The 23,167-nt window shown below is 42.6% G+C and overlaps 1 protein-coding gene across 4 annotated transcripts in view; it reads left to right on the forward strand.

Annotated features, from left to right (window-relative positions):
• CKLF (chemokine like factor) overlaps positions 1–23,167 on the forward strand; it is a 601,280-nt gene that overhangs the window by 277,476 nt on the left and 300,637 nt on the right. For 3 of the 4 annotated variants that reach the window (XM_044081825.1, XM_044081823.1, XM_044081824.1), the window contains exon 3: positions 9,944–10,102. The exons of the other annotated variant lie outside the window; for it this stretch is intronic. In XM_044081825.1, coding sequence (XP_043937760.1) covers positions 9,944–10,102 — 159 coding nt within the window. The remainder of the gene's footprint in view (positions 1–9,943; positions 10,103–23,167) is intronic. 4 annotated transcript variants of the gene reach the window in all.

Below are 23,167 nucleotides of genomic sequence, written 5' to 3' on the forward strand. Positions count from 1 at the left end.
CCTTTCCTCTTCCCAGAAGCCTTCTGCTAGGAAGGTTTATGCCAGTAAGTGAAAGAGGTTTTGCATATGGGCCTCTTTCAAAGACTTGGATCCTTGTTTTATACCCTTGGATGCTGTGCTGGATTTCTTATTTGATCTTTTTTTTACTCCAGTCTTACTTTGTCATTAAAGTGCAGTTGGTTGCTATTTCCATCTTTCACATTGGCATGGATAATACACATGTGCTGGCCGTTAAGCTTTCCAAGATACCTTTTTATTACATCCACCCATTCGTGATCCGGTTCCTCCTTGGGACCTCAACCTGCTATTGCAAGTTCTTACAGTGTCTGTTCATGGAACTCTTTCTCTGGTAGCTGTTACTTCAGCAAGAAGGGTATCTGGACTTCAAATGCTATCCCATTCCCCCTTACCTGATTTTCTGTAAAGACAGAGTTACCTAATGGATCTATCCTTCCTTCCTTTCTGCCCAAGGTTACTTCTGAGTCTAATTTGAATCAGCCCATTCATTTACCTGTTTTCTTCCCAAATTTTAGCAACAAGGAAGAGAACTTGCTTCACTATTTGGATGTTCATTGCCAACTGAGATTCTGTTTGGATAGAATTAAAATTGCAAGAAATCAGACCAGCTTTTTATTGTCTTTCCTAAGACATGTCTGGCAAACCTGTCCAGATGGCTTTCTGATTGCACCTCCTTTTCATACTCCCAGAAAGGATTTTTTTTTTTTACCTTTGAAGCCTAAAGCTCATTCCACCAGTGTGGTTGCTACTTCAACTGCCTTTTTGGTTCAGGCTCTTATTGATGACATTATTACGGTAGCTACTTCCATAGCTTTGTACCCCATTACAAATTGGAATTAAATCTGGGCTAGAGCTTTCTTTGGTTCCATTTGGTGAAATGTTCTCTCCTAGGACCACCTTTGGTTTGTTACTGGCCAGGGACTCTGTCCCACAGGCTGAAATGGACGTAAAAGACAACATCAGATATGAAAGTTATGTACTTACCATAATTATAGATCTGATATTGTTAACCCCCGTTCATTCCTTACGCATGGGTACCGGTTCCGACCTTGGAACCGAGCCAGCCATTTTCCAAGCTCGCGTCAGCTTCAAACTCTCAAGCTAAACTCTTACCCATAATCCCCCTGTCCCTGTTATCCCAGATTTCGTTTGCCACATTGCCATTCGGTCATGTCAAGCTGCTTCTCTTGAGCTAAGTATAGTTATTTTTTGTCAAATAGTCATTTATATTACTTTTTCTGTCAGAAAAGTTTCTATTTCATTGTCTCTTACCCTATTGCATCTAGCAACCATATTTTCTTGAGTTTTTCTTCTCTTTTCTCTACTTTTTTACCGCGAGGTATTCTCCCCTTACCATCGTTGGTAATCTTCCCTTTTTTTTCATACCTTCAGGTATTCTTCTGTACCATTGCTGGTACCCTTTTCTACTGTCTACTTTTTCTATCATGGCAGATAAGAAATGTAGTCCGGGGTTTAAACGGTGTTCTGATTGTGGGCACAAATTACCTACATCTGATGCACACTCTTTGTGCGTTTATTGTTTGGGGGCATCCCACTTATCTGTTGACCTGCCCTGTACTATGAAAATTTTTCAAATAGATCTTTGTTAGAAAGGAAAAACAAGTTGTTGCTGACGAGACTTCTTAAATCTCCCTTTTCAGAGGCTATTTCTGGGTCGGAGGCCTCAACCCTTCCTAGAGCCCATAAGAACATTTTGGATGTTCCTACCAAGGCTGAATCTTTGCCTTCGTCCCCAGCTGGGGACTCCCGCCAACCAAAACCTAAAAAGGCTAAAGTTTCGGCTCCAGAGCTCACTCAGTCAGCCCCAGTGCTTTCGGTGCCTAGACCTTCGGCTCCATTAGTAATCTCGGCTGCGTCTTCCCCTGCAGCCTTCACTATATCAGCACAGAGGGGCTCATCAGTTCAGACTATTACCACTGTATTGGCACCAAACGCTCAGTCGGCACAGACCTTGACCATGACGGCTCCAACACCTTACTCGGAACCGATGCCTTTATTGTTGACTCCAGTTTTGTCGGTTCCAGCTTCGGTACCGACAACCATTCGGCACCAATCCCTGTGTCAGTGCAGACCATGACAGCGGCACCGATGACCTCTTCGATGCAGACACCTGTAGTCCAGTCTCGCTCAGCACTGTTGTTCTCAGTGCGGACTGGTGAGATGGGCACCGAGTTTGCCTCTTCTGTGGACAGGCCTGTTTCTCCCTCAGTCTCCGTGAGGTCCACTAGAAGCCTTTCCGAACACAATGTGTTGTGTCTTGTGGATCAGGTGCTCTTGGCCAGAGGTATCCCACCCCCAGGAACTATCCTTCCTTGTGAGGTGATCACCCATCTCCAAAGATCCCTTCTTATTCTCCTTCTTCATTGCCTTTGAAGCCTTTGAAGTCCATGGATTTAGCACAGTCTTCCCCTTCTGCAGTTCCCTTTATGGATCTCACTAAGGAACCGCAGTTGCCTTCGTGGCAGGAAAGTTTTGCTACTACCCAGGATGTTAGTTGTGACACGCATAATTTGCTGCTCCTCAGCCATCCGGGGACTCCGGGTCGGCAGGCTGAGCCACTTAGGGGAGGGGTGACCCCTGTCCTGGACTTTCACTCCTCTTCAGGTGGACCAGCTTTCCAACTGATGGAGAAGGCTTTCACTGCTGCTGGCGATACTGGACTGTCTATCCCTCTGCCCACCTCTGGTATACTGGTTTCACAAGTTGCACCGAGCAGACACCAGGTGCAAGGGCCTCAGGACATATTCCCACAGGAAACCCCTTTTCTGCAGTCTTCCCCAGCTTCTCCCACTGAGGAAGTCCACCGGAAAAGTTCATGTAAGAGGAAGCACATGGACTCCACAGAGGAGTCCCTCACTGAAGACACAGATTTTGATGAGGGGGAAGGATCCCCTCGGTCACCCTCTGAGGTATCCTTTTGTGATATCCTCGAAATCCTGAAACAGAGAGGTGACTGGCAGTCCTCTAATCCGACCTCTAAGGAATCTGTGTTCCTGCAGGCCTTTCGCACCTGGCCCCCTACCTCCTGGGTTACTCCACCTGCCAATGGACTTGTCCGGCTTATCGTGCAGCATGCTTGGAAGGCTCCTGACACTGTCAAAGCTATTCCCTGGAGGCCAGATAAGATTTTGTCCCCTCCTGCTACGGATCCCCATTGTTCAAAAGGTCTTCCTGTGGATGCTTTGGTGGTGGCAGCCGCAACAAAAAAGGATCTGGCAGAAGAAGAAAGCCAGACTGTCCATCCACCTAACAAAGAGTCCCGGGCCCTGGACAGGATAGGGAAGCACATCTTTGCATCAGCGACCTTTACTATCAGGTTCCTGAATTATCTGGCACACTTTACCAGTCTTCAAAGGGATCTGATTTCTGAGCTCTCTGAAACCTTGGCTGGTGCCATGTCTGATGAGGTCCATGACAAAGTGGCCTCTCAGCTGGCCACCATTGAGTCAATATCTAACTCCTCTATGCGACTGATATCTCACGCATCAGAAGGAGCAGCTAGAGCAGCGTGTTCAGCTGCGCTCTTGAGACGACATGCCTGGATGCGCTTGTGCAATTTCGCGGAACCCTTTACGGCTTCCTTTCTTAAAACTCCCATTGAGGCCTCTTTGTTGCTTGGACTCAAAGTTAAAAGCACACTGGCCAGATGTGAACAGGACGGTAAGACCCTTTCTGCCATAGGTGTCCGTTATTCTTCCCCTCAACGTGCTTTCTCCTGAAACCAAAAGAGTGGAAAGATATGGTTCAAGAAATTTCAGGATCCTTTCCGTGACACACAGGCCAAGTTCTCCCTTAGAGGCAAAGGGGGAAACTCACAGGGAAGACGCTCCTTTTGGGGCAGAGGGGGTCCTTCGTAACCAGGGTTCCATGGACTCTTTCCCTGGCCAGCCCTACCAGCGCTCCTGAAGAGCGGCCCAACTCCTTTCTTCTGGAGGTGGTTGGGGGTCGTTTCTCCTTGTACCCTTATGCCAGCTAACCATCACCACCGATTCTTGGGTACAAAGGATTATAACCAGAGGTTATCATATCCCCTTCGATATTTCTCCTGTCCCTTCAAAAAACCTTCCCGACGTTCCACCCAGTCAAAGAGAAGAAGCAGCACTAGAGATAGAAAAGCTGCTAAGAAAGAGAGTCATCCAGATAGTCCCTCCAGACCAGATAGGATCCGAATTCTACTCAAGACTATTTTTGGTGCCAAAGAAAACCGGGGACTGGAGACCAATTTTGGATCTCAGTGTATTGAACAAGTTTGTGAGAGTACAAAAATTCTGGATGGTCACAATACAGTCTATCCTCCCGCTTTTGGAAAAAGAAGATTGGATGTGCTCGATAGATCTTCAAGATGCATACTACCACATAAAAGTGGACAGGCCATCAAGAAGATTTCTGCGCTTCCATGCGGGAGCCAGTCACTACCAGTTCAGAGTACTGCCCTTCGGACTCTCTACAGCCCCCAGAGTGTTCCCAATGTGCATGGCAGTCGTCACAGCTCATTTATGACTTCAAGGATTCCAGGTGTTTTTATACCTAGATGACTGGCTCATTTCCGCCCCCACCAGACATCTACTGGAAGAAGCCCTGGCATACTCTCTCCTCACTGCACAAAGGCTAGGCATAACCATAAACTGGCAGAAATCCAATTTCACCCCATCTCAGTCGACAGAATTCATAGAGGTTATCTTGGACACAAAGAACTGCAGAGCTGCCATTCCAGAACACAGAATTTTAAGGATAAAGCAACAACTGATTCCAATTCTTTCAAGGGAGAAATCCTCGGCTCACTCGGTTCTACAGCTGTTGGGTTCCATGGCAGCCTCCATCACCATTGTCCCCTTGGCCAGGTTTTACATGAGGCTTCTACAATGGCTGCTGCTGCTCACCCAATGGTATCCCTTTCAGCATCCTCTTTCAGCCATGATTCGAGTAACCCACAGGTACAAACAGGATTTAAATTGGTGGATGACACACAATCTGTCACAATGGTCTCACCTCTTCTCCCCCCAGCAACCCAAGACCACAGTGACCACATACGCCTCCCTGATGGGGTGGGGGTGGGGCTATGTTAGGGACAGACAGTCCGAGGCACTTGGTCCGAACTGGAGGCTCATCTGCATATAAATGTTCTAGAGCTGAGGGCGGTGCTTCTGGCGTTGCAAGCATTCTATCCCTTGCTGCCGTCTGGGATGATTGCGATTCAGTCAGACAACATGGCGGTGGTCTGGTACATCAACAAGCAAGGTGGAACCAAATCTTACCCCCTTTGTCGAGAGGCCATGAGGATATGGCAATGGGCGATGGCTACCAACCGTTTTCTTCTAGCAACGCACATTCCCGGGAGTTCCAACGTGATAGCAGGCAGACTCAGCAGGTGCATTCTTCAACCTCACGAGTGGTCCCTGAATCTCTTTATAGCAGCAGAGATCTTCCACCACTGGGGCCGTCCTTGCTGCGACCTGTTTGCATCCCCGACCAACTACAAATGCAGCAACTACTTTGCCCTGATTCCCCCTCCGGGACAGTCACCCAGGGACGCTCTAGTCCACGATTGGCCCTCGGGTCTTCTTTACACATTCCAACCCTTTCCCCTAATTCCCTAGTTTCTGAAGAAAGTCCATCAGTTGAAGAGCAAGGTGATCCTCATAGCACCATATTGGCCTCGAAAGATTTGGTTCCTTCCTTTGGCCTGACCTACTAGATCGACCATGGATTCTCCATCCAATCCTGGAGTTGATCTCACATCCACAGAACCTGATTCATCCCACCTTGAACAGCCAGAAGCTCACAGCTTGGCTACTCCAATTCCCTTGATTGCCAGGCAGAATGATCTTTCTTTACCAGTCCGTGACATTCTCATTGCATCTCATAAGTCTTCCACTAGAATTATTTATCTGAGCAAGTGGAAGAGATTTACCTGTTGGCTGAAAGATAAACAAGTAGATCCCTTCTCAACATCAGTGTCGATAATACTAGACTATCTGGCCGACCTTTTCCAATCGGGTCTATCGGCCTCTACCATTAGAGTTCATTTGGTTGCAATTTCTAATTTCCATGAGGGTGTCCAAGATTCCTTTCTTATGTCCCACAAATTGTGCAAGACCTTCATAAAAGGTGTGAATCATCTGAAGCCACCTTTTAGAGAACCTATTCAACCATGGGATCCTTCGAACCAGCTTCTTCTTGCGACCTCAAGCATTTGTCATGGAAAAACTTGTTTTTGGTCACCATTACTTCTGCCAGACATATTTCTGAGCTTCAAGCTTTATGTATCAAGAGTCCATACTTGATTTTTCATAGAGATAGAGTGTCTCTGAGAACTAATCCATCATTTCTGCCAAAAGTGATCTCTGAACTGTCCATTAATCAAACCATTGAATTGCCAGTTTTCTTTCCCAATCATTCAAACAGAGGAGAGTATTGCCTACATACCCTAGATATCCACAGGCAAATCCATTTTGCTTAAACAGGACTAGATCCTTTCGTAAATCTGACCAGTTATTTTTGGCCTTTTCTGGACCTAGATTAGGATCTGCTGTTGCTAAGGTCACAGTAGCTAGGTGGTTGAAGGACCGTGTGACCTTCATTTATACACAACATAATATCTCGTTGCCTACTACCATGAAAGCTCATTCAACAAGGTCGGTGGCAACTTCTGCTGCCTTCCATGCCAGAGATTCTTTACATGACATCTGTGCAGCTGCAACTTGGGCTACGCCTCATACCTTCATCAATCATTACAAATTAGATTTGGCCTCCAGGGGAAGAGCATCTTTCAGTTCTATGGTGCTCAGGAATGTCCTTCCATGAGAGCCTCCCAAGAATAAAGGTAGCTGGGGACAGCATCCCATGCGTAAGGAATGAACGAGGATTAACAATATCAGATAAAGAAGTTATGTCTTACCATAACGTTTCATCTGTATTGTTGATCCTCGTTCAGTCATTACGACCCTCCCTCCTTCCCCCTCCTGTGGCTTCTAGTGGATCTCACCAGCCGGTTCTCTTAGGTTATTTGACTAGAGGTAGCCTCTACCTTCTTTTGACTTGCAAACTCAATCTGAGGTAACAGGGACAGGGGGATTATGGGTAAGAGTTTAGATCGAGAGTTTGAAGCTGAAGCGAGCTTGGAAAATGCCTGGTTCGGTTCCGAGGTCGGAACCGATACCCATGCGTAATGACTGAACGAAGATCAACAATACAGATGGAACGTTATGGTAAGACATAACTTCTTTATATGTGTTGTCTTCCTCTGCCCTTCTCAACCATTCCTTACTCCTTTCCCCCTCCAGATTGTCACTTTTCTTTATGGCTCCTAACCAGCTGTGTGGAATAGCCCTGGATCTTCATATGAAGGGGCTGTCCTGCTGCCCTTTATTTGTTCACTGTATAAATTGTTTTTCCCTTAGTACATTGTTCTAGGAGCAGCTATGGGAATCTGTGAAAAGACTGTTAGAGCAGGGAGTTATGTGTAGAGGCGGAGGAGGAGCTCTAAGACTGAAGATTCTGAAGGTGCTGGAGTCAGAACCAACTCAGATCCAGTAACCCACAGGTTTAGAAGCAAAGAGGAAAAAAATGGTTCCATCATTATGGTAAATTCATAACTTATGTTTTTTTTTTTAGTTATTTTATTGATTTACTTATGTATATTCTGCATTTGTTGACTGGGAAAGTCCAACTGGGCATGAACCCCTTTTCAGTGATGACCCAAGGAGAAAGCTCCAGATAGACAGTTATGGCTAAATGATTAAATACAATAAAATAGAAGAATAACATAAAGAATAGAAACAAAATATTAGCTGTACAGTTTGATAAACAACACAAAATACCGTCTACAAAGTATTTGCTGTACATTAATCATCTCTAGAAGAATAACATAAAGAATAGAAACAAAATATTAGCTGTACAGTTTGATAAACAACACAAAATACCGTCTACAAAGTATTTGCTGTACATTAATCATCTCAAAGTGCAATGCAGTGCAATCTGGTTAAGAACTGTACATGAGAAATAAATGCATGATACTGTGGTACTGTGCTGTATATAATTATTGAAGAAGTTAGCCTCTCATCAGACCTCACCTCGGGGCAATCAATCTAAAGAGGAAGCTTCTGAACCTGTTTTTGGTGGCAAAAAAGCCAGTACAAGACATTGGAAGACACATTTTTGTATTTTCAACCTTCTACATGTATATTTTATGTTTGTTTTGTATAAGCTATTTGTATTGTATATGAAATAACTATAATGTATCTAAATGTGGAGCTTTTCTACCCGGGCCTCTGCTGAAAAGGGTTATGTCAGACATCCCATTCAAAATAGCTGGTAATTAAACAATTAAAAAAACAAAAAACAAAAAATAAAACATCAACCGCTATAGATTTCAGAAGTAACAACTCTTGAGGCATGACATTAAGGAACTTGAGATGGCTAATGCCAGTTGGCCACTTATTTATTTTTACTTATTTATTTATTTTACATTTGTTTACCGGAAAAAGTCCGACTGGGCAGGATTGCCCATTTTCAGTGGAGGACTGGGGAGAAAATCTTCAAAGAGTAGTACATAAAATTTTTTATAATAAAAAACAAAAACAAAGAAAACATGCAGTATTAATTTTTTTGAAAGCCGCGGTGGTACAGCGGTAGCGTTGTTGCCTCACAGCAAGAGGTTCCCCTGTTCGATTCTCAGCTGGAGTGCCTTCTGTGTGGCATCTGCATGTCCTCTCCGTGGTCGAGTGGCCTCCGAAAGACATGCGTGAATGGGCGTGCCTTCGCTGAAGGTTGGGCGTCAAGCTGGCAACTCGGCACCATAAAAATCGACTGCTAATCATTAACGGACTGGAGTTCCACTTTGGCGACCTCTAAGCAGAAAAAAACAACATTTTTATTTATTTTATTTTACATTTGTTGACCGGGCTAGTCCAACTGGATACATGTCCATTTTCAGTAGAGGCCCGGTGAGAAAAGCTCCACATTTACAATATTATTTACAGTAAGAGAGATTTTACAAAAATTGAGGTACATTACAGTTTTTTTATCATACATTGGATTTTTGCTTACAAATTTAGAACATATCAGGTATAGTTAGTATTAGTATAGTAATATAGTAATATAGTATCAGGTATAGTACAGGTATTAAAAAAGTATTAAATACAATAAAAATACAACAAAATACAAAGATAAAATAGATAGGTATAGAGAGCATACAGTAAATAGAATATTATTTGAACAAATTAGCGATTGATGGTGAAGATGTACGAAGGTAATATAAGTATATATACTGTAAAATACAGTACACTGCAAGATAATGCATCTAAATAGTCGAACTAGGAATAAAATACTTGAGGTAGAAATAAATCATGCAGAAATGGCATATCTGGTCTCATTTGTTTAATAGAGGCAGTTGATGGGGGTTAACAGAATCAAGTGTAGATTATGGGTTATGAGTGGAAAATACATGTTAGTGAATTACATTACTTTAGATATTCCCCAAAATGACAGTTTTGGCATATTTTACTAGAACTATTGCACACAGTCTCATCTGGCAAAAGCATTATTTTAAAAGCTGAAAGCTGTTTATTAGAACATCATTCTCAGAGTTTATAGGTTGTTTGAATATTTTTATGAAAACACAAAACTATTAATACTAACTAGTCTCTTCTCCAAAACTGCATATACAGGCATGTATTAAGTACATACCGATTGCATCTTTAGAGAGCCCCAGCTAAATGCTGCCATCTACAGGCAACAGAGGGAACTAGCATGTTATATAATTGAAGATGATCTTAAAAAAATTATACTTCTTTATTTTACTTTGTACCTTGTACTTTAACATTTTAAAGCTGATGCAAATAGCTAACATAGTAGTCAATGCCTGTTTTCTTCCTTAATTACTGCACTCATTTTCCTTTTCCAGGTTTCAGTTTTGGTAGCATTCATCTGTTTTGCTGCCTCCTCCTCAGTTGGCACCTACCTCATGGTCCCTGGTGTGGAAACAATTATTGCGCTGTTCTTCTTTCTGCTTTACTTTTTAAAACTGAACAAAAAAATAACCATGTTCTTTTGGCCTTTGATAGTAAGTATGCTTCAGTTCACTTTTTGAATCAATATCAATGTATCCTAAAAGCAGCTGCTGTTTATCAAAAATTAAGTATACAAGGTTTTCACCAGAGAACACTAGAGTACAATAGAAATTATGTTTTCACTATAAAGTTCTGTAAGAAATCATGCTGGCATGTTTATTGAAAGAGTTGTGTGAAATTTAAGAATTATATAAATGATGAGTTCTGTTTAGTTTGCATTCCCTATAGTACACCCCCAACACACACTCATGTAGTTTACTTTTTTGTGATATATTTACATCATATTGCACTATACACCACATAATTTCATGGAAGAATCTAAAAAAATCATGCTGATCATTGCATAGTGCATAAGGATTTATAGATATGTATCTTATTGTGTAAGAGAACGTGGAATAATACAGTTGAATGCATTACAGATTCAGTAGAACATCCCACTGTGAATAGTCTACAGCAAATTAGTGTTGCCCTTGATGCACAACAATCCTGCCTCTCTGCACAGGGTGTAATTGATTGAGTAAGCTATGCCTAACTGATGTGCTTTGTTGTTTCTAGTTTGTCAATTGATTTTTTGGTTTATAGTAATGCTACCACAGACATGAATATGTAAACAGGAGAGACGCTTGAAGAGGGACTACTTCACACACAGATACTTACATACATTGAGAAGACAGTAGCGGGAGACTGTCCAGTCACAAACATTCACACACATTGAGGGCATTGGAGGGAGGTGCTACCACAGAGTCTAACATTCACATACATTGTGGAGCACTGAACAGAGTCTACTACAAACATATGCATATATGTATTTATGTAACTATTTATTTATATCTATATATATCTATCTATATATTTATATTTATATATATAATATGGATATAGGACGTTTGCTCGACTGAGCAAACGACTGAAATCCAAACGGCCGGGCATACTTAATGCTTTTCACCTAAGCACTTTTGCATAAGTATGCCTGTTGCCGAGGTTGTACTACTGTGCGGGTAATGGAAATTTCCCTTTTCCCCACTGTAGTGCGGTCTCGGAGAAAGAATATTAAAGTAGGGGGGAGTGGGGGGTGCAGGGCGGCAAAGCTCCCCTGCTAAAATGTAAATGTAGTGTTTTATTTTTTTTTTAACACGCTTTAATGAAAGCGCTTTTTCGATAAAAGCGCTTTCATTAAAGCGTGTTCGGTTATTATGGATTCGGATGTTTGCTCAGTCGAGCAAACATTTTATATATATATATATATATATATATATATATATATATATATATATATATATATATATATATATATATATATATATATATATATATATCTACACACATATATATATATATATATCTACACACACACACACACACACACACACACACACACACACCATAGAAATACTTGGCAGGCATTGCTACAGACACAAACATTTACATACACTGAGGGAACATTGAAGGGGGACTATCACAGTCACAGACATTTACTTTATGTCCGGTGTTTTGAGAGGGAATTACCATAGACACAAGCATTCACATATGTTGGGGGTCATTGGAGTGGGTTTTACCATAGACAAAAACATTTATATACATTGGGAGGACATTGCATAGTCTGCTACAGCCACAACTAGTTATACATACATTGGGGGGGGGGCACTGAAAGGGGAGTACCACAAGTGCATACATTTTCATACATTGGAGGGACATTTAAAGGAAGTGCTTTAGCAGACACAGACATTTACATATATTGATGGGGCACTGCAGGGAGCACAACCACAGAAACACAAGCATTTACATATTTTGGGAAAACAGTGGTATGGGGGCTAACACAGGGTCTAGCATTTACATATACTGCAGATACATTAGAGGAGGGACTATCTAGCCACAAATGTTTACATGTGCTCTCAGTACTCTCAAAAGGGGAGGCTGAAAGGGTGTTACCCTAGACATAACCATTCACACACACTATTATGGCAGGACAGTGATAGACAGTACATTAGAAATGAACATTTGTATGTACTGTTACATTGGTGGGACACTGGAGCAGGAACTACCACTGTCACGAACATTTACATATATTATTACAAGGGGCAAGTGGAAGGGGACTACCCTAGACATGGGCATTCACATATACTATTACATTACACAGGGATGAGGAAGGAGGTGCATCCTGGATCTGACCATTGCATACAGTATTACAGTAATGAGAAGGGAATTTTTATATATATATATATATATATATATATATATATATATATATATATATGTATACATACACACATATATATATATATATGTATATATATATATATATATATATATATATATATATATATATATATATATATATACATACAGATATATATATATATATATATATATATATATATATATATATATATATGAGAGAGAAGTGTGTGTATATACTGTATTTGTTTACCAGAGTAGTGCACTGATCAATATTCACCTGTTTCAGGCTCAGCCTAGGTGAAATACAAAATATTTCACAAACAAAAACTAAAGAAATGTAAGCAATAACAGAATACTTCAGACTAATTACATAGAAAAAAACTGTGTATATACATTTCTGTGAACAAATACAGTGCAATATATATGCATTACTTTCCAAAGTGGGTCAATCCTTAGTCAATCCTGGGAGAGGAGAAGAGACTCAGAAAGGAGATAGGTTAGGTGATATGTCCTGTGTTGAAACAGGAGCATTTGGATTGGATAAAGAAGTGCTTTTTGAGTTGCATTCTTAATTAGGAATAAGTGTCCAGTTATCAGGAATCACCTGTAAAAAGATGAGTACCCAGAAAAGAAGCACGTATGCCAGTTACAGTATGCGAGAGGGGTGCTATTCTTAACAGGAGCACTCAGTTTCATGTTTGGTGGAGGGAGATATCTACCCTTGGCAAACAGAACATTGTACCAACAACACCAAGGGATGATTGTGGGGTATTAATATTTTAAATGGAGGGATGTTTGGTGAGAGGTGCACATATTTCTTGTGTGACATTGCACTTAAAGATACTCAGTATTATTTTCATTTAGCCAAGTCATCCTGAAAATGTAGTGGATTCTTCTACAGAAAATTAATATAATTCAGCTACTCTTGAATAAAGTGAAACATTTATCTGGAAGAAAACAATTGAGTGGTTTACCTTTTCAGTTTGTAGTGGTGCTAGATTCTAGGATTTTTTAGAGACTTTTTTTTAGCCAGTCACTGCTTCAGTTCTTTTTTTGTCTTGGGGGCGTGTTACATGCAAATAATTGGTGTTATGTTGTCCCATCTCGCCTTCATTCTTGCTGGTTGGGATCGGAACAGAGCATCGGTTCCAACTCAGCCTTTTACTAAAGCTCAAGGGCTTCTACTGGCTCGAGGCTGTACCCTATTCCATAATGCCTAGGGAAGGTTACCCAGATCTCGTTTGCCGCTAAACTAGCTCAGGTGCTTCTCACTGGGCTCAGGCTAAGAGAAATTTGTTTTTGGCTATATGATACTGTTGTATAGTATTTTTTGATAAAAATATTGCTGTAGAATAGTTCTAGAGCCTTTTGGATTAGTTCGCTCTACTTTTATAGTTCGCACTTGTTGTTTTTTATTGTGCTTGGCCATCGTTGTTCGTTAGGCATACAAACCCTTTCCCATCTTAATGCTTTAGTTTCTCCATACAAACCTGTTTTAGTTAGAGGTTTCATCTTTTGTCCTTGTTTTCAGCCCGTTTAAGTTAGAGGGCTTTCCCCCCGCCCGTGTTTTCTACATCCTTCCCTTATAGATGTTTCGTTGTTTTAGTTAGAGACGTCTCCTCTGGCTAGAGGGGATCGTCGCTTATGTTAGAGACCTCTCCTCTAGTCCATTCTCCTCCCCTTGTGTTTAGAAAAAGAAAAAAAAAAGTATAACTTTTGACTAGTTACTGGCCTTTTCGTACTTGTGTGTTGTTAAAATTGATTATAGTTTAGTATCCTTTATTTTTGCCTGTCAGATAACTTTCCAGGTAAAACTCTGTCTGCTGTGGGAGTACGTTTTTCCATCCCTACCAAACCTTATCCCAAAGGCCAGAAGGGCGGTAAAATGTGGTTCCATAAAACCCAAACAGCTTCATCGGATGCATGTGGTGATCTTTCCTCCAGGGGCAGAGCAGGAAATAATAATGGAAGATGCTGACATCGCGGCAGAAGGGGTCTGCAAAATCAGTGCGACAGAGATATGTTTTCTGGCAGACCCTTCTGGCACTCCTGAAAGGAGGCCCGCCTGCTCACTTCTGGAGGCAGTCGGGGGCAGACTGTCACTTTACCCCAAAACCTGGCTAAACATCACTCAAGACAAAAGGGTACAATCGATAATATCCAAGGGATACATTATACCCTTCTTCAACCCACCCCTACAATCAAGATCAGTCCCAGACATTCCACCCTGTCAAAGGGATCAGGCAGCCCTAGAGATACAAAAGTTGCTAAGAAAAAGAGTCATCTAAGAAGTCCCCGCAGTCCAAATTGGATTGGGAACTTACTCAAGGTTCTTTTTAGTTCCAAAGAAAATAGGGGACAGGAGACCCATCTTGGATCTCAGCAGACTGAACAAGTCAGTGAAGAAAGCAAAGTTCTGGGTGGTGACACTGCAGTCTATACTCCCTTTTGTGGGACAAGACAGTTGGATGTGCTCGATCGATCTTCAGGATGCATACTACCATATAAAAATGGACAGGCGATCCAGGAGATATCTACGTTTCCAGCTGGGAGCCAGTCATTACCAGTTCAGAGCTCTGCTCTTTGGTCTTACTACAGCCCCCAGAGTGTTTACCAAATGCATGGCAGTAGTCATGTTTCACCTGAGGCGGCTAGGATTCTGGGTGTTCCCGTACTTAGAACACTGGCTCCTGACTGCCACCACCAAGCGTCTACTAACCAAGGCCAGAGACACCGCCATACATCTATGCTCGGAACTGAGCATCACCATACATTTCTAAGAATCTGCTTCATTGCCATCACAGCATATTACATTCATAGGAGCAGACTTAAACACAGTAGACATGGTAGCAAAGTTGCCTCATGACAGGATACAGACACTGCATCATCAAGTGTCCATCTTGCTCTTGAAAAGGAAGGTACAGGCAAAATTTGTTCTAAAAGTCCTAAGCACGATGGCAGCTGAAATCACATTAGTACCTCTAGCATGGCTACATATGAGAGTCCTGCAGTGGCTACTCTTTGCTCAATGGTCCATGCAGGAGTTACCCATGTCAAACAAGATCTTCATCACAGACTCCTGCAAGAAGGACCTACACTGCTGGCTTCTGTCAATGCAGGTAACCGTAGGCAGACCATTCACTCTCCCTCAACCTGTAGCTACAGTGACCATGGACGCTTCCCAGATAGGGTTGGGGGGGCAATATCTGGGAAAGACCATCCAGGGAACTTGGCAAGAACATGAGTACCACTTGCACATCAGTGTCCTAGAGATGAGAGCTGTGCTTCTGGTGTTACAAGCACTCCAGAGCTCTTTTCCACCAGGTATGATTGCAGTACAGGTAGACAATATGTCGGTAGTGTGGTATGTAAACAAACAAGGTGGAACAAGATCCTACCTCCTGTGCTGGGAGGCTCAAAGAGTATGGCAATGGGCAATTTCTTCTCATCATTTTCTGATTGCAACACATATCCCAGGGAAATCCAGTGTGATAGTGGACAAATTAAACAGAGCAATTTTAACGCCTCACGAGTGGTCTCTGAAACAGGAAATTGCAAACCAAATCTTTCGCAAGTGGGGCCAGCTGTGCTGCAACCTTTTTGCCATGCCCATGAACGCCAAATGTAGTGGCTACCTTGCCCTAATCCCCCCTCCAGGGGAGTCACCAAGGGATACACTTGTTCATGATTGGCCCCCGGGACTTCTTTATGTTTTTCCCCCATTTCCACTAATCCCCAAGGTTCTACAGAAAGCCAAATCGATGAGTTGCAGGTTAATTCTCATTGCTCCGTACTGGCCTCGTCAAATCTGGTTTCCTTTTCTATGGCCCCATCTCCAAGAAGAGCCGTGGATTCTGGACCTTGTACCAGATCTTCTGACTTATCAGTCAGGAACGCTCCATCCCTCTATTCAAACCCTCAAACTGACAGCTTGGCTGCTCCACTTCCAGTCTTAGCCAGGCTTCCAGACATTTCTCCGGCCATGAGACACATTCTAGTTTCATCTCTTAAGACAATGACTAGAAAGCTTTATGCTAGTAAATGGAAAAGGTTTTCTTGTTGGGCTTCCAAGAATCGAATTGACCCCTTCACAACCCTTGTAAGTACAATCCTAGACTTCTTAGAAGAAATCTTTACTCAAGGTGCAGCAACACCTACCATATGAGTATAGTTAGCTGCCATTTCTAATTACCACATAGGAGACATGGGATCAAAAATAATGTCTCACAGGTTGTGCAAAACTTTCTTGAGAGGTACTTTTTTATTAAGACCACCAGTAAGGGAACCACCACCTCCTTGGGATCTCAATTTGGTGCCGACTACTCTGATTCTCCCACCATATGCACCAGCTTCCTCTTGCCAACTGAAATTTCTAACCTGGAAAACAGCCTTTTTGATAGCCATTACTTCAGCTAGGAGGGTTTTAGAACTTCAAGCTCTGTCCATTCGCCCTCCATATTTGTTTTTTCACAAAGATAGAGTCTCTCTCATAAAACATCCTTCATTCCTTCCAAAGGTATGTTCTGAGACCAATTTGAACCACTTCATTAACCTGCCTGTTTTTTTTCTGAATTATGGCAACAAGGCAGAATATAAGCTACACCAATTGGATGTCCACAGGCAGTTACATTTCTACTTGCATAGAATGAAAGAATTCAGTAAATCTGACCAGTTATTCGTCTCTTTCTCAGATAACAAGAAAGGTGCACCGATATCTGAAGTTACTTTGTCAAAATGACTTATTGACACGATAAACCTACGCATATAATTCTCAGCATAAACAATTGCCAGGAAGGATTAGGGCCCACTCAACAAGAGCTATGTCGACTTCGGCCACTTTTCAGGCCAGATTGCCTTTGGACTCAGTCTGTGTTGCAGCCACATGGATCAATCCTCATACCGTCATCTCTCATTGCAAAGTAGACGTGGCCTCCTGGAACAGGGCTTCATTTGGTTCCACTGTTCTGAGCCACCCAAAAAAGAAGGTGCTGGGGCACGGTTCCAACCAGCAAGAATGAAGGCGAGATGGGACAACATAACATTAAGAAGTTATGTGTTCACCATAACGTTCCATGTTTGTTGTCCATAATCTCGCCTTTATTCTTGTGTCCCACCCTCCTTCCACCAGCCTTCGCTCCTGGAGGATCGAGAGGAATTTTCTTTTGGTTGTAAAATGTTTTCTGCTTCCCTTCTTGCCTCATGAGACATATGCTAAGAATGATTAACATTGCATTCTGGTATATAAATTTCTAATATGTTAGTAATCTGCAAACAAGATCTGGGTAACCTTCCCTAGGCATTATGGGATAGGGTATAGCCTCAAGCCAGTGGAAGCTCTTGAGCTTTATTAAAAGGCCAAGTCAGAACCGATGCTCGGTTCTGAACCCGACCAGCAAGAATGAAGACGAGATTATGGGCAACAAACATGGAACATTATGGTGAGTACATAACTTCTTATTTATTCACCAGTGAAGCAGCTTGTGATAATGACCTGGTCTTTCGTGAATTTGGATTGAATAACATTGGCTGTAAAGTCACAGACCCAAGGTTGTCTATTCCATCCGCCTCAATTTGTAGGTTATTGGATCTGATCTGATCCAAGGATGGCACTTGAGAATCTTCAGCACTGAAGCTCTACCTCCTCTACCATAATGCTCCGAATGCCTAAATCTCCTCAGATCTCGTCTGCCACTCTTCAGTGTTGTACATGTTCTTCCGAAGCTGCTCTGCAGATAAGTAATTGTGGCTTTGCTACATATTTGATTTTATCTTCTCTTCATGGTTTTCTTGTTTTTAGATATTTCCTCCTCTTCCAGACCAAAAAAAAAATATTGTACTTAGCTCTGTTCTTAAGGTTGTATGAGCATGTGAGCTCTGCTGTCTCCTGCTTTCCTACTAGTTTTTCCCAGTTGTCTGTGATACTGGTTAGAATTGATTTCTTTACTACTGTTGCTTTCCTTTTAACTTAAGTAAATTGTTAAAGTACTGCTGTTAGATTTTTGTCAGTTCATTGGTCCCATGGGTGTTTGTAGTAGCTCTGCTACTATGCTGTACTTTATTGCTATAACATGGATAAGACTTTTGGTTTCAGAAAATGACTGAGGTGCAGTCATAAACTGCCCCCTCAGGATTCTCATAACTGCTGTGTCTGTTGTCTTGGTGCCTTCCTATTTGGATGCTGACTGCCAGGCCTGTGCTTTTTCGGGGCAAGGGCTTTAGCCGATCATAGGGTGAAGTTAGTAATTAAAGGAATGTTTTCCTCCTCTGCTGTAGTTACACTCCAGACTACTGCTTCACCTTGTTTATTGAGGAAACTGGAGGAGAAAAAGAAAGAAAAGAGAAAGGATAAAGATAGGGATAGGAAGGAGCAAGAAAAGGAAAAGAGTAAATAAAAATAAAAAGAGGTTAAGAAATAGCCTGTTGATTTTCCATTGATGATGAGTGTTCTTGGCCTCCTTGGTTCCCATTGTAGATCCAGTGTCAATACCCTATTGGTATCAATCACCACTTTTGCCAGCTCCAGTGTAGATGCTGCTCAGGTCTCTGCAGTTTGACATTCCATCTTTGTTATCTGCGGCAGCATAGTCTGGTTGACTCCATTCCCCCTTCCTGGCCACTACTCTGGATCTGAAGTTTTCCTTGGAAACTTCTCCTTTTCAAGTCTGGTCTTCCCCTTTCAGGGTCCAAGAAGTTGAGAGACTCATGAACCAACCTGGCAAGCCATCCTAAGTGGCTTCATTTAGTCCTGCAAGGTCCAGTTGGAGTATTATAGACATTTAGATTTCAACAAGTTGATGTAAACCTTTTTGAAGTCACAGATGAACCTGGGGACCATTCCTTCCCCTTTGGTTCTGAGGGTGGAGAGAGCTGCCCCTTCTGTCCCACTACTGGTTGCCCCTTCCCCAGTCTACCCTTCATCATTGGTAACCATGATTTGATGCCCACGCGTGTTGTTCCTTCATCATTGATGGCAGTTTGACTGACTTTGGTACTGACCACAGCCTTGATATATTCGATCCCAGCACCATCGGACCGGTCCGAGTTCTTGGAACCATAGGGTTAGGGCTAGAGGGTCAGAGTCAACTGTGAGGTTTTTAGAGCTGTCCTTGCCGCTAGGTGTGTTGGCCGTGGACAGCATGGCAACAGTTTTGGTGCCGGAGCTGGCTGAGTCAGCAACTGGGGTGAGGATCTGTCCTAGGTCTCATGTTTGAACAGGGTCCGTTTGTATTTGCCTGGCCTTGGCTTTGATATTTAGTGTCACAGAGAAGCTTTTCCCTTGTTCAGACAGGATCGTCACACCCTCTATTGAATCCATCCTGATCTTCCCATCCCCCCTGGGGCTTTGGCTCTGCATGAACCTGTCCAGGGACAGCACATACCCAAAGGTTTTGAATAGCCCCATACCTAGGTTACCTCGGTTGTTTCTGTGTCCCCTGGCTTCACCCCCCCAAGAGGTACACAAGAAGAGTTAGTGTAAGAAGATTAACTTGAATTTTCATGAGGGGTCCCTGACTGAGGATTCTGACCTGGAAAAAGGGGAAGGATACCCTAAATCCCTTTGTGATGAGTCTTCCTTCTCCTTCAGCAATGTTTGGTCTTCCATAGGTTGCAGTGGTTTTCTCAGGCCACTGCAGAAGAAGGTGCCCATGGGGCAGAGGGGAGAATGTTAATGGACTCCACTCTAGGGGGAGGGGTGGTCTGCAGAATTTAGGCTTTAGAGGGCCTTTCTTTGGCAAGTTTTTCCAGTACTTCTGAAAATTTGCCCAACTGCTGTGCTCTGTAGGCAATAGGGGACACTTGGTTCTCACTCACAAGCTTGGGAGGCCATCACTTTTGATATCCAGGTGTTGAGAGTCATTCACAGAAGATACACAGTTTTCTTTCAATTAATCCAAAGTTAAAGACACAAATCCCTTCCAGGCATACCACCCATCAATGTAGGGAAGCAGCAGTGGAGATTCAAAGCTGCATATAAAATGATCATCCAAGAACGTCAGGCCCACTTTAGACCTAAGCAAATTAAATGTCTTTGTCAAACAGACCAAGTTCTGGACAGTTAAGGTGTAATCCATTCTGCCTCTACTGAGGAAAGATGATTGGATGTGCTCAGCAGACGTCAAAGATACTTACTACCACATGAAGATAGAGATCAATCCAGGAGATTCTTGCACTTCAAGACGGGACCAAGTAACTACCAATTTTGAGCACTGCCCTTTAGCCTCAGTTCCCCAGGTATTCACCATATGCATGACAGTGGTAGCAGTTTGGGTCAAGCTGCAGGGATTCCAGATCCTTCCATACCTGGATGACTTGTGCCTCATGGTGACTTCTAGAGTAACAGTGGTCCAGGTGAGAGACACCTTGCTCCAGCTGTGCCTGTCCGTGGGCATTACAGTCAGTTACAACAAATCCTGTCTGGAACTTAGTTAAGCTCTTGATTTTATTAGTTGCCATCTGGACACCAGCATTCCTCCCTCGAGATTAGTATCCCTGTGAATTCAGTCCACTCAAATTTTATTGCTTCAGAAACCACCCACTTGGTTCTTCATCTTTTCAGTCTGATGGCAGTTGCAGTCTCTCTTGCTTCTCTTGCCAGACTCTTCTTGAGGGTTCTTCATTTTACTGTTTCAGTCCAGTGGTCTATCACAACTCACATGATGACATTTACTATTCTTCTCACCGCCATTTGTTATTGTCACATCTCATGGTGGCTGATGCCAGATCATGTTTCTGCAGGAAGCCTGTTTTACTCCTCCAGCCTAAGGTCCCGGGGGGGCATCATGAAGATAAGACTGCCCGGTTACGTAGTACAAACCCGAAAGATCTAAAACACGAATGTATGTACTTCGACACATAAAGGTCGATGTATATACAGAGCGAAACACGTAAACGGTGAAAATCAAAACGCCAAACGTGTTTCCTAGCCAGCAGCGCAGTGGTGGGGATAAGGAAATATATCCTTTCCCCCACTGTAGTGCGGTCTCAGAGTTGCTATATTTAAGAAGGGGGGTGATGGGGGTGCAGGGTGGTTTGCCCCCCTGCATAAGCATGTTAATGTATTTTTTTTTTATTTTGTACTTACCTGTGTGGCGCGTTTTGCTGACGAAACACATTTGGCATTTTGATTTTCACAGTGTACGTGTTTCACTGTGTATGTACATCAACCTGTATGTGTCGATGTACATACATTCGCATTTTAGATCTTTTGGGGTTGTAATGTAGACCCGACTGCGCAAGGTACCTGGTCCCACTCATAGTACCATGTACACATCAATGTTTTGAGAGCAGTCCTCCTAGCATTGCAGGCTTTCCACAACTGCATCCTTAAAGGTGAGATCTCAGTCCAGACCGACAACATGGCAGTGGTCTTGTACATAAACAAGGGAAAACCGGATCCTGTCCCTTTTGTGAAGAGGCTATGAAGAGGCTATGAAGGTGTGGCAATGTGCAGTGTCCTCACGAGATTTTCTGGTAGCAATGCATTTCTGGGGATATCCAACATTCTGCCAGACATTTAGGAGCCTTGTGATGCCTTGCAAGTGGTCCCTCAGTCTGACAGTGGCTATGTAGATTTTCAGTCACTGTGCCAGCCATGCTGAAAGCTGTTTATGATCCACTTCAACACCAAATATAACAGCTTTTGGGAGAGTCACAGAGAGATGCTGCACTGTATGCTTGGCTCCCAGATCTACTTTACACTTAACCTTCCAACTCCCTTGATAATCAAGATTCTGTGGAAAGCAGCACATTGCAGATTGACCATGATTCTTATAGCCCCCTTCTGGCCCAGACAGGTATGGTTCCCCTTCCTCTGGCGTCACCTATTGCACCCTCCTTGAGTTCTAGATCCCATTCTAGGTCTGATTTCTCACCCATCAAGACAATCTCACCTAAATCTGAAGTCCCCCTGGTTGATTGCTTGGTTCCTCCAATTTCAGTGATGGCCAGAGATCCTAAGCTATATGAAAGAGTTGTGCATATCCTCTCCTCTTATCAAAAGCCTTCCACCAGAAAGGTTTATGGTATCAAGTGGAAATGATTTACCATATGAGCTATTTCAAAGGGTTTGTATCCATTCTCTGCTCTGTTAGATGCAATCCTTGAATTTCTGTCTATCTGATGTTGTCAGTCTTCACGTAATCTTTGACTGTGGGCTCGGTCCCAAGCCTTGGAACTGACTCAGAAGTTATTCCAGCTCATGCCTTTCAAAAACTCTCAAGCTCAGCTCTACCCATAATGCTCGTCACCAAGTTACCTCAGATCTCGTTTGCCACTTCTTAATGGCAGAAACGTTCAATCCAACCTGTCAAGCTCTTCTTCAAACTGTGAGTCAATTTTTTCTAACTATCCAAACTCTAAAGTTTATCTTTTATTTCTATCTATACTACCCCACTCCTCTAGATATCTTTTAGCATGTGCATGAGTGTGTTTTCCTCTCTCCTTTATCATTAGGTAATCTCAAGTACCATTGTTGGTACTTTTTCCCCTTTTACCTTTGGGTAATCTCTTATATCAGCATTGGAAGTCTTCTCCTTTCCCTTTCTCTGATACTTTAAAAAAAAAAAAAAAAGTCTTTTCTTACTCTTAAGTCTGTGTGTGTGTGTTTGTGTGTTTATAAGGTGGCCTTAAATTTTAGATATGGCTGTCAAACCCTCTAAAGGTACCTCTGGCTTCAAGAGCTTTCAAAAGTGTAATCAAAAGATGCCCACCTTTGATGGACACACTCTTTGTGTGTATTGTCTTGGTGCGGTCCATCTGCAGAAAGACTGTGCGATCTGTCATGGGTTCAGTTCCAGAACCCTGATAGAGTGCAAGAACAAGTTGTTATTGAAAAGCCTTCCTAAATCTGAATTTGAAGAGGCAATATCTGGTCCGAAGAC

The sequence above is a fragment of the Protopterus annectens genome, chromosome 8.part1 (genome assembly GCF_019279795.1).
Source record: "Protopterus annectens isolate FY-2018-M chromosome 8.part1, PAN1.0, whole genome shotgun sequence".
Taxonomy (NCBI): Eukaryota; Metazoa; Chordata; order Ceratodontiformes; family Protopteridae; genus Protopterus; species Protopterus annectens.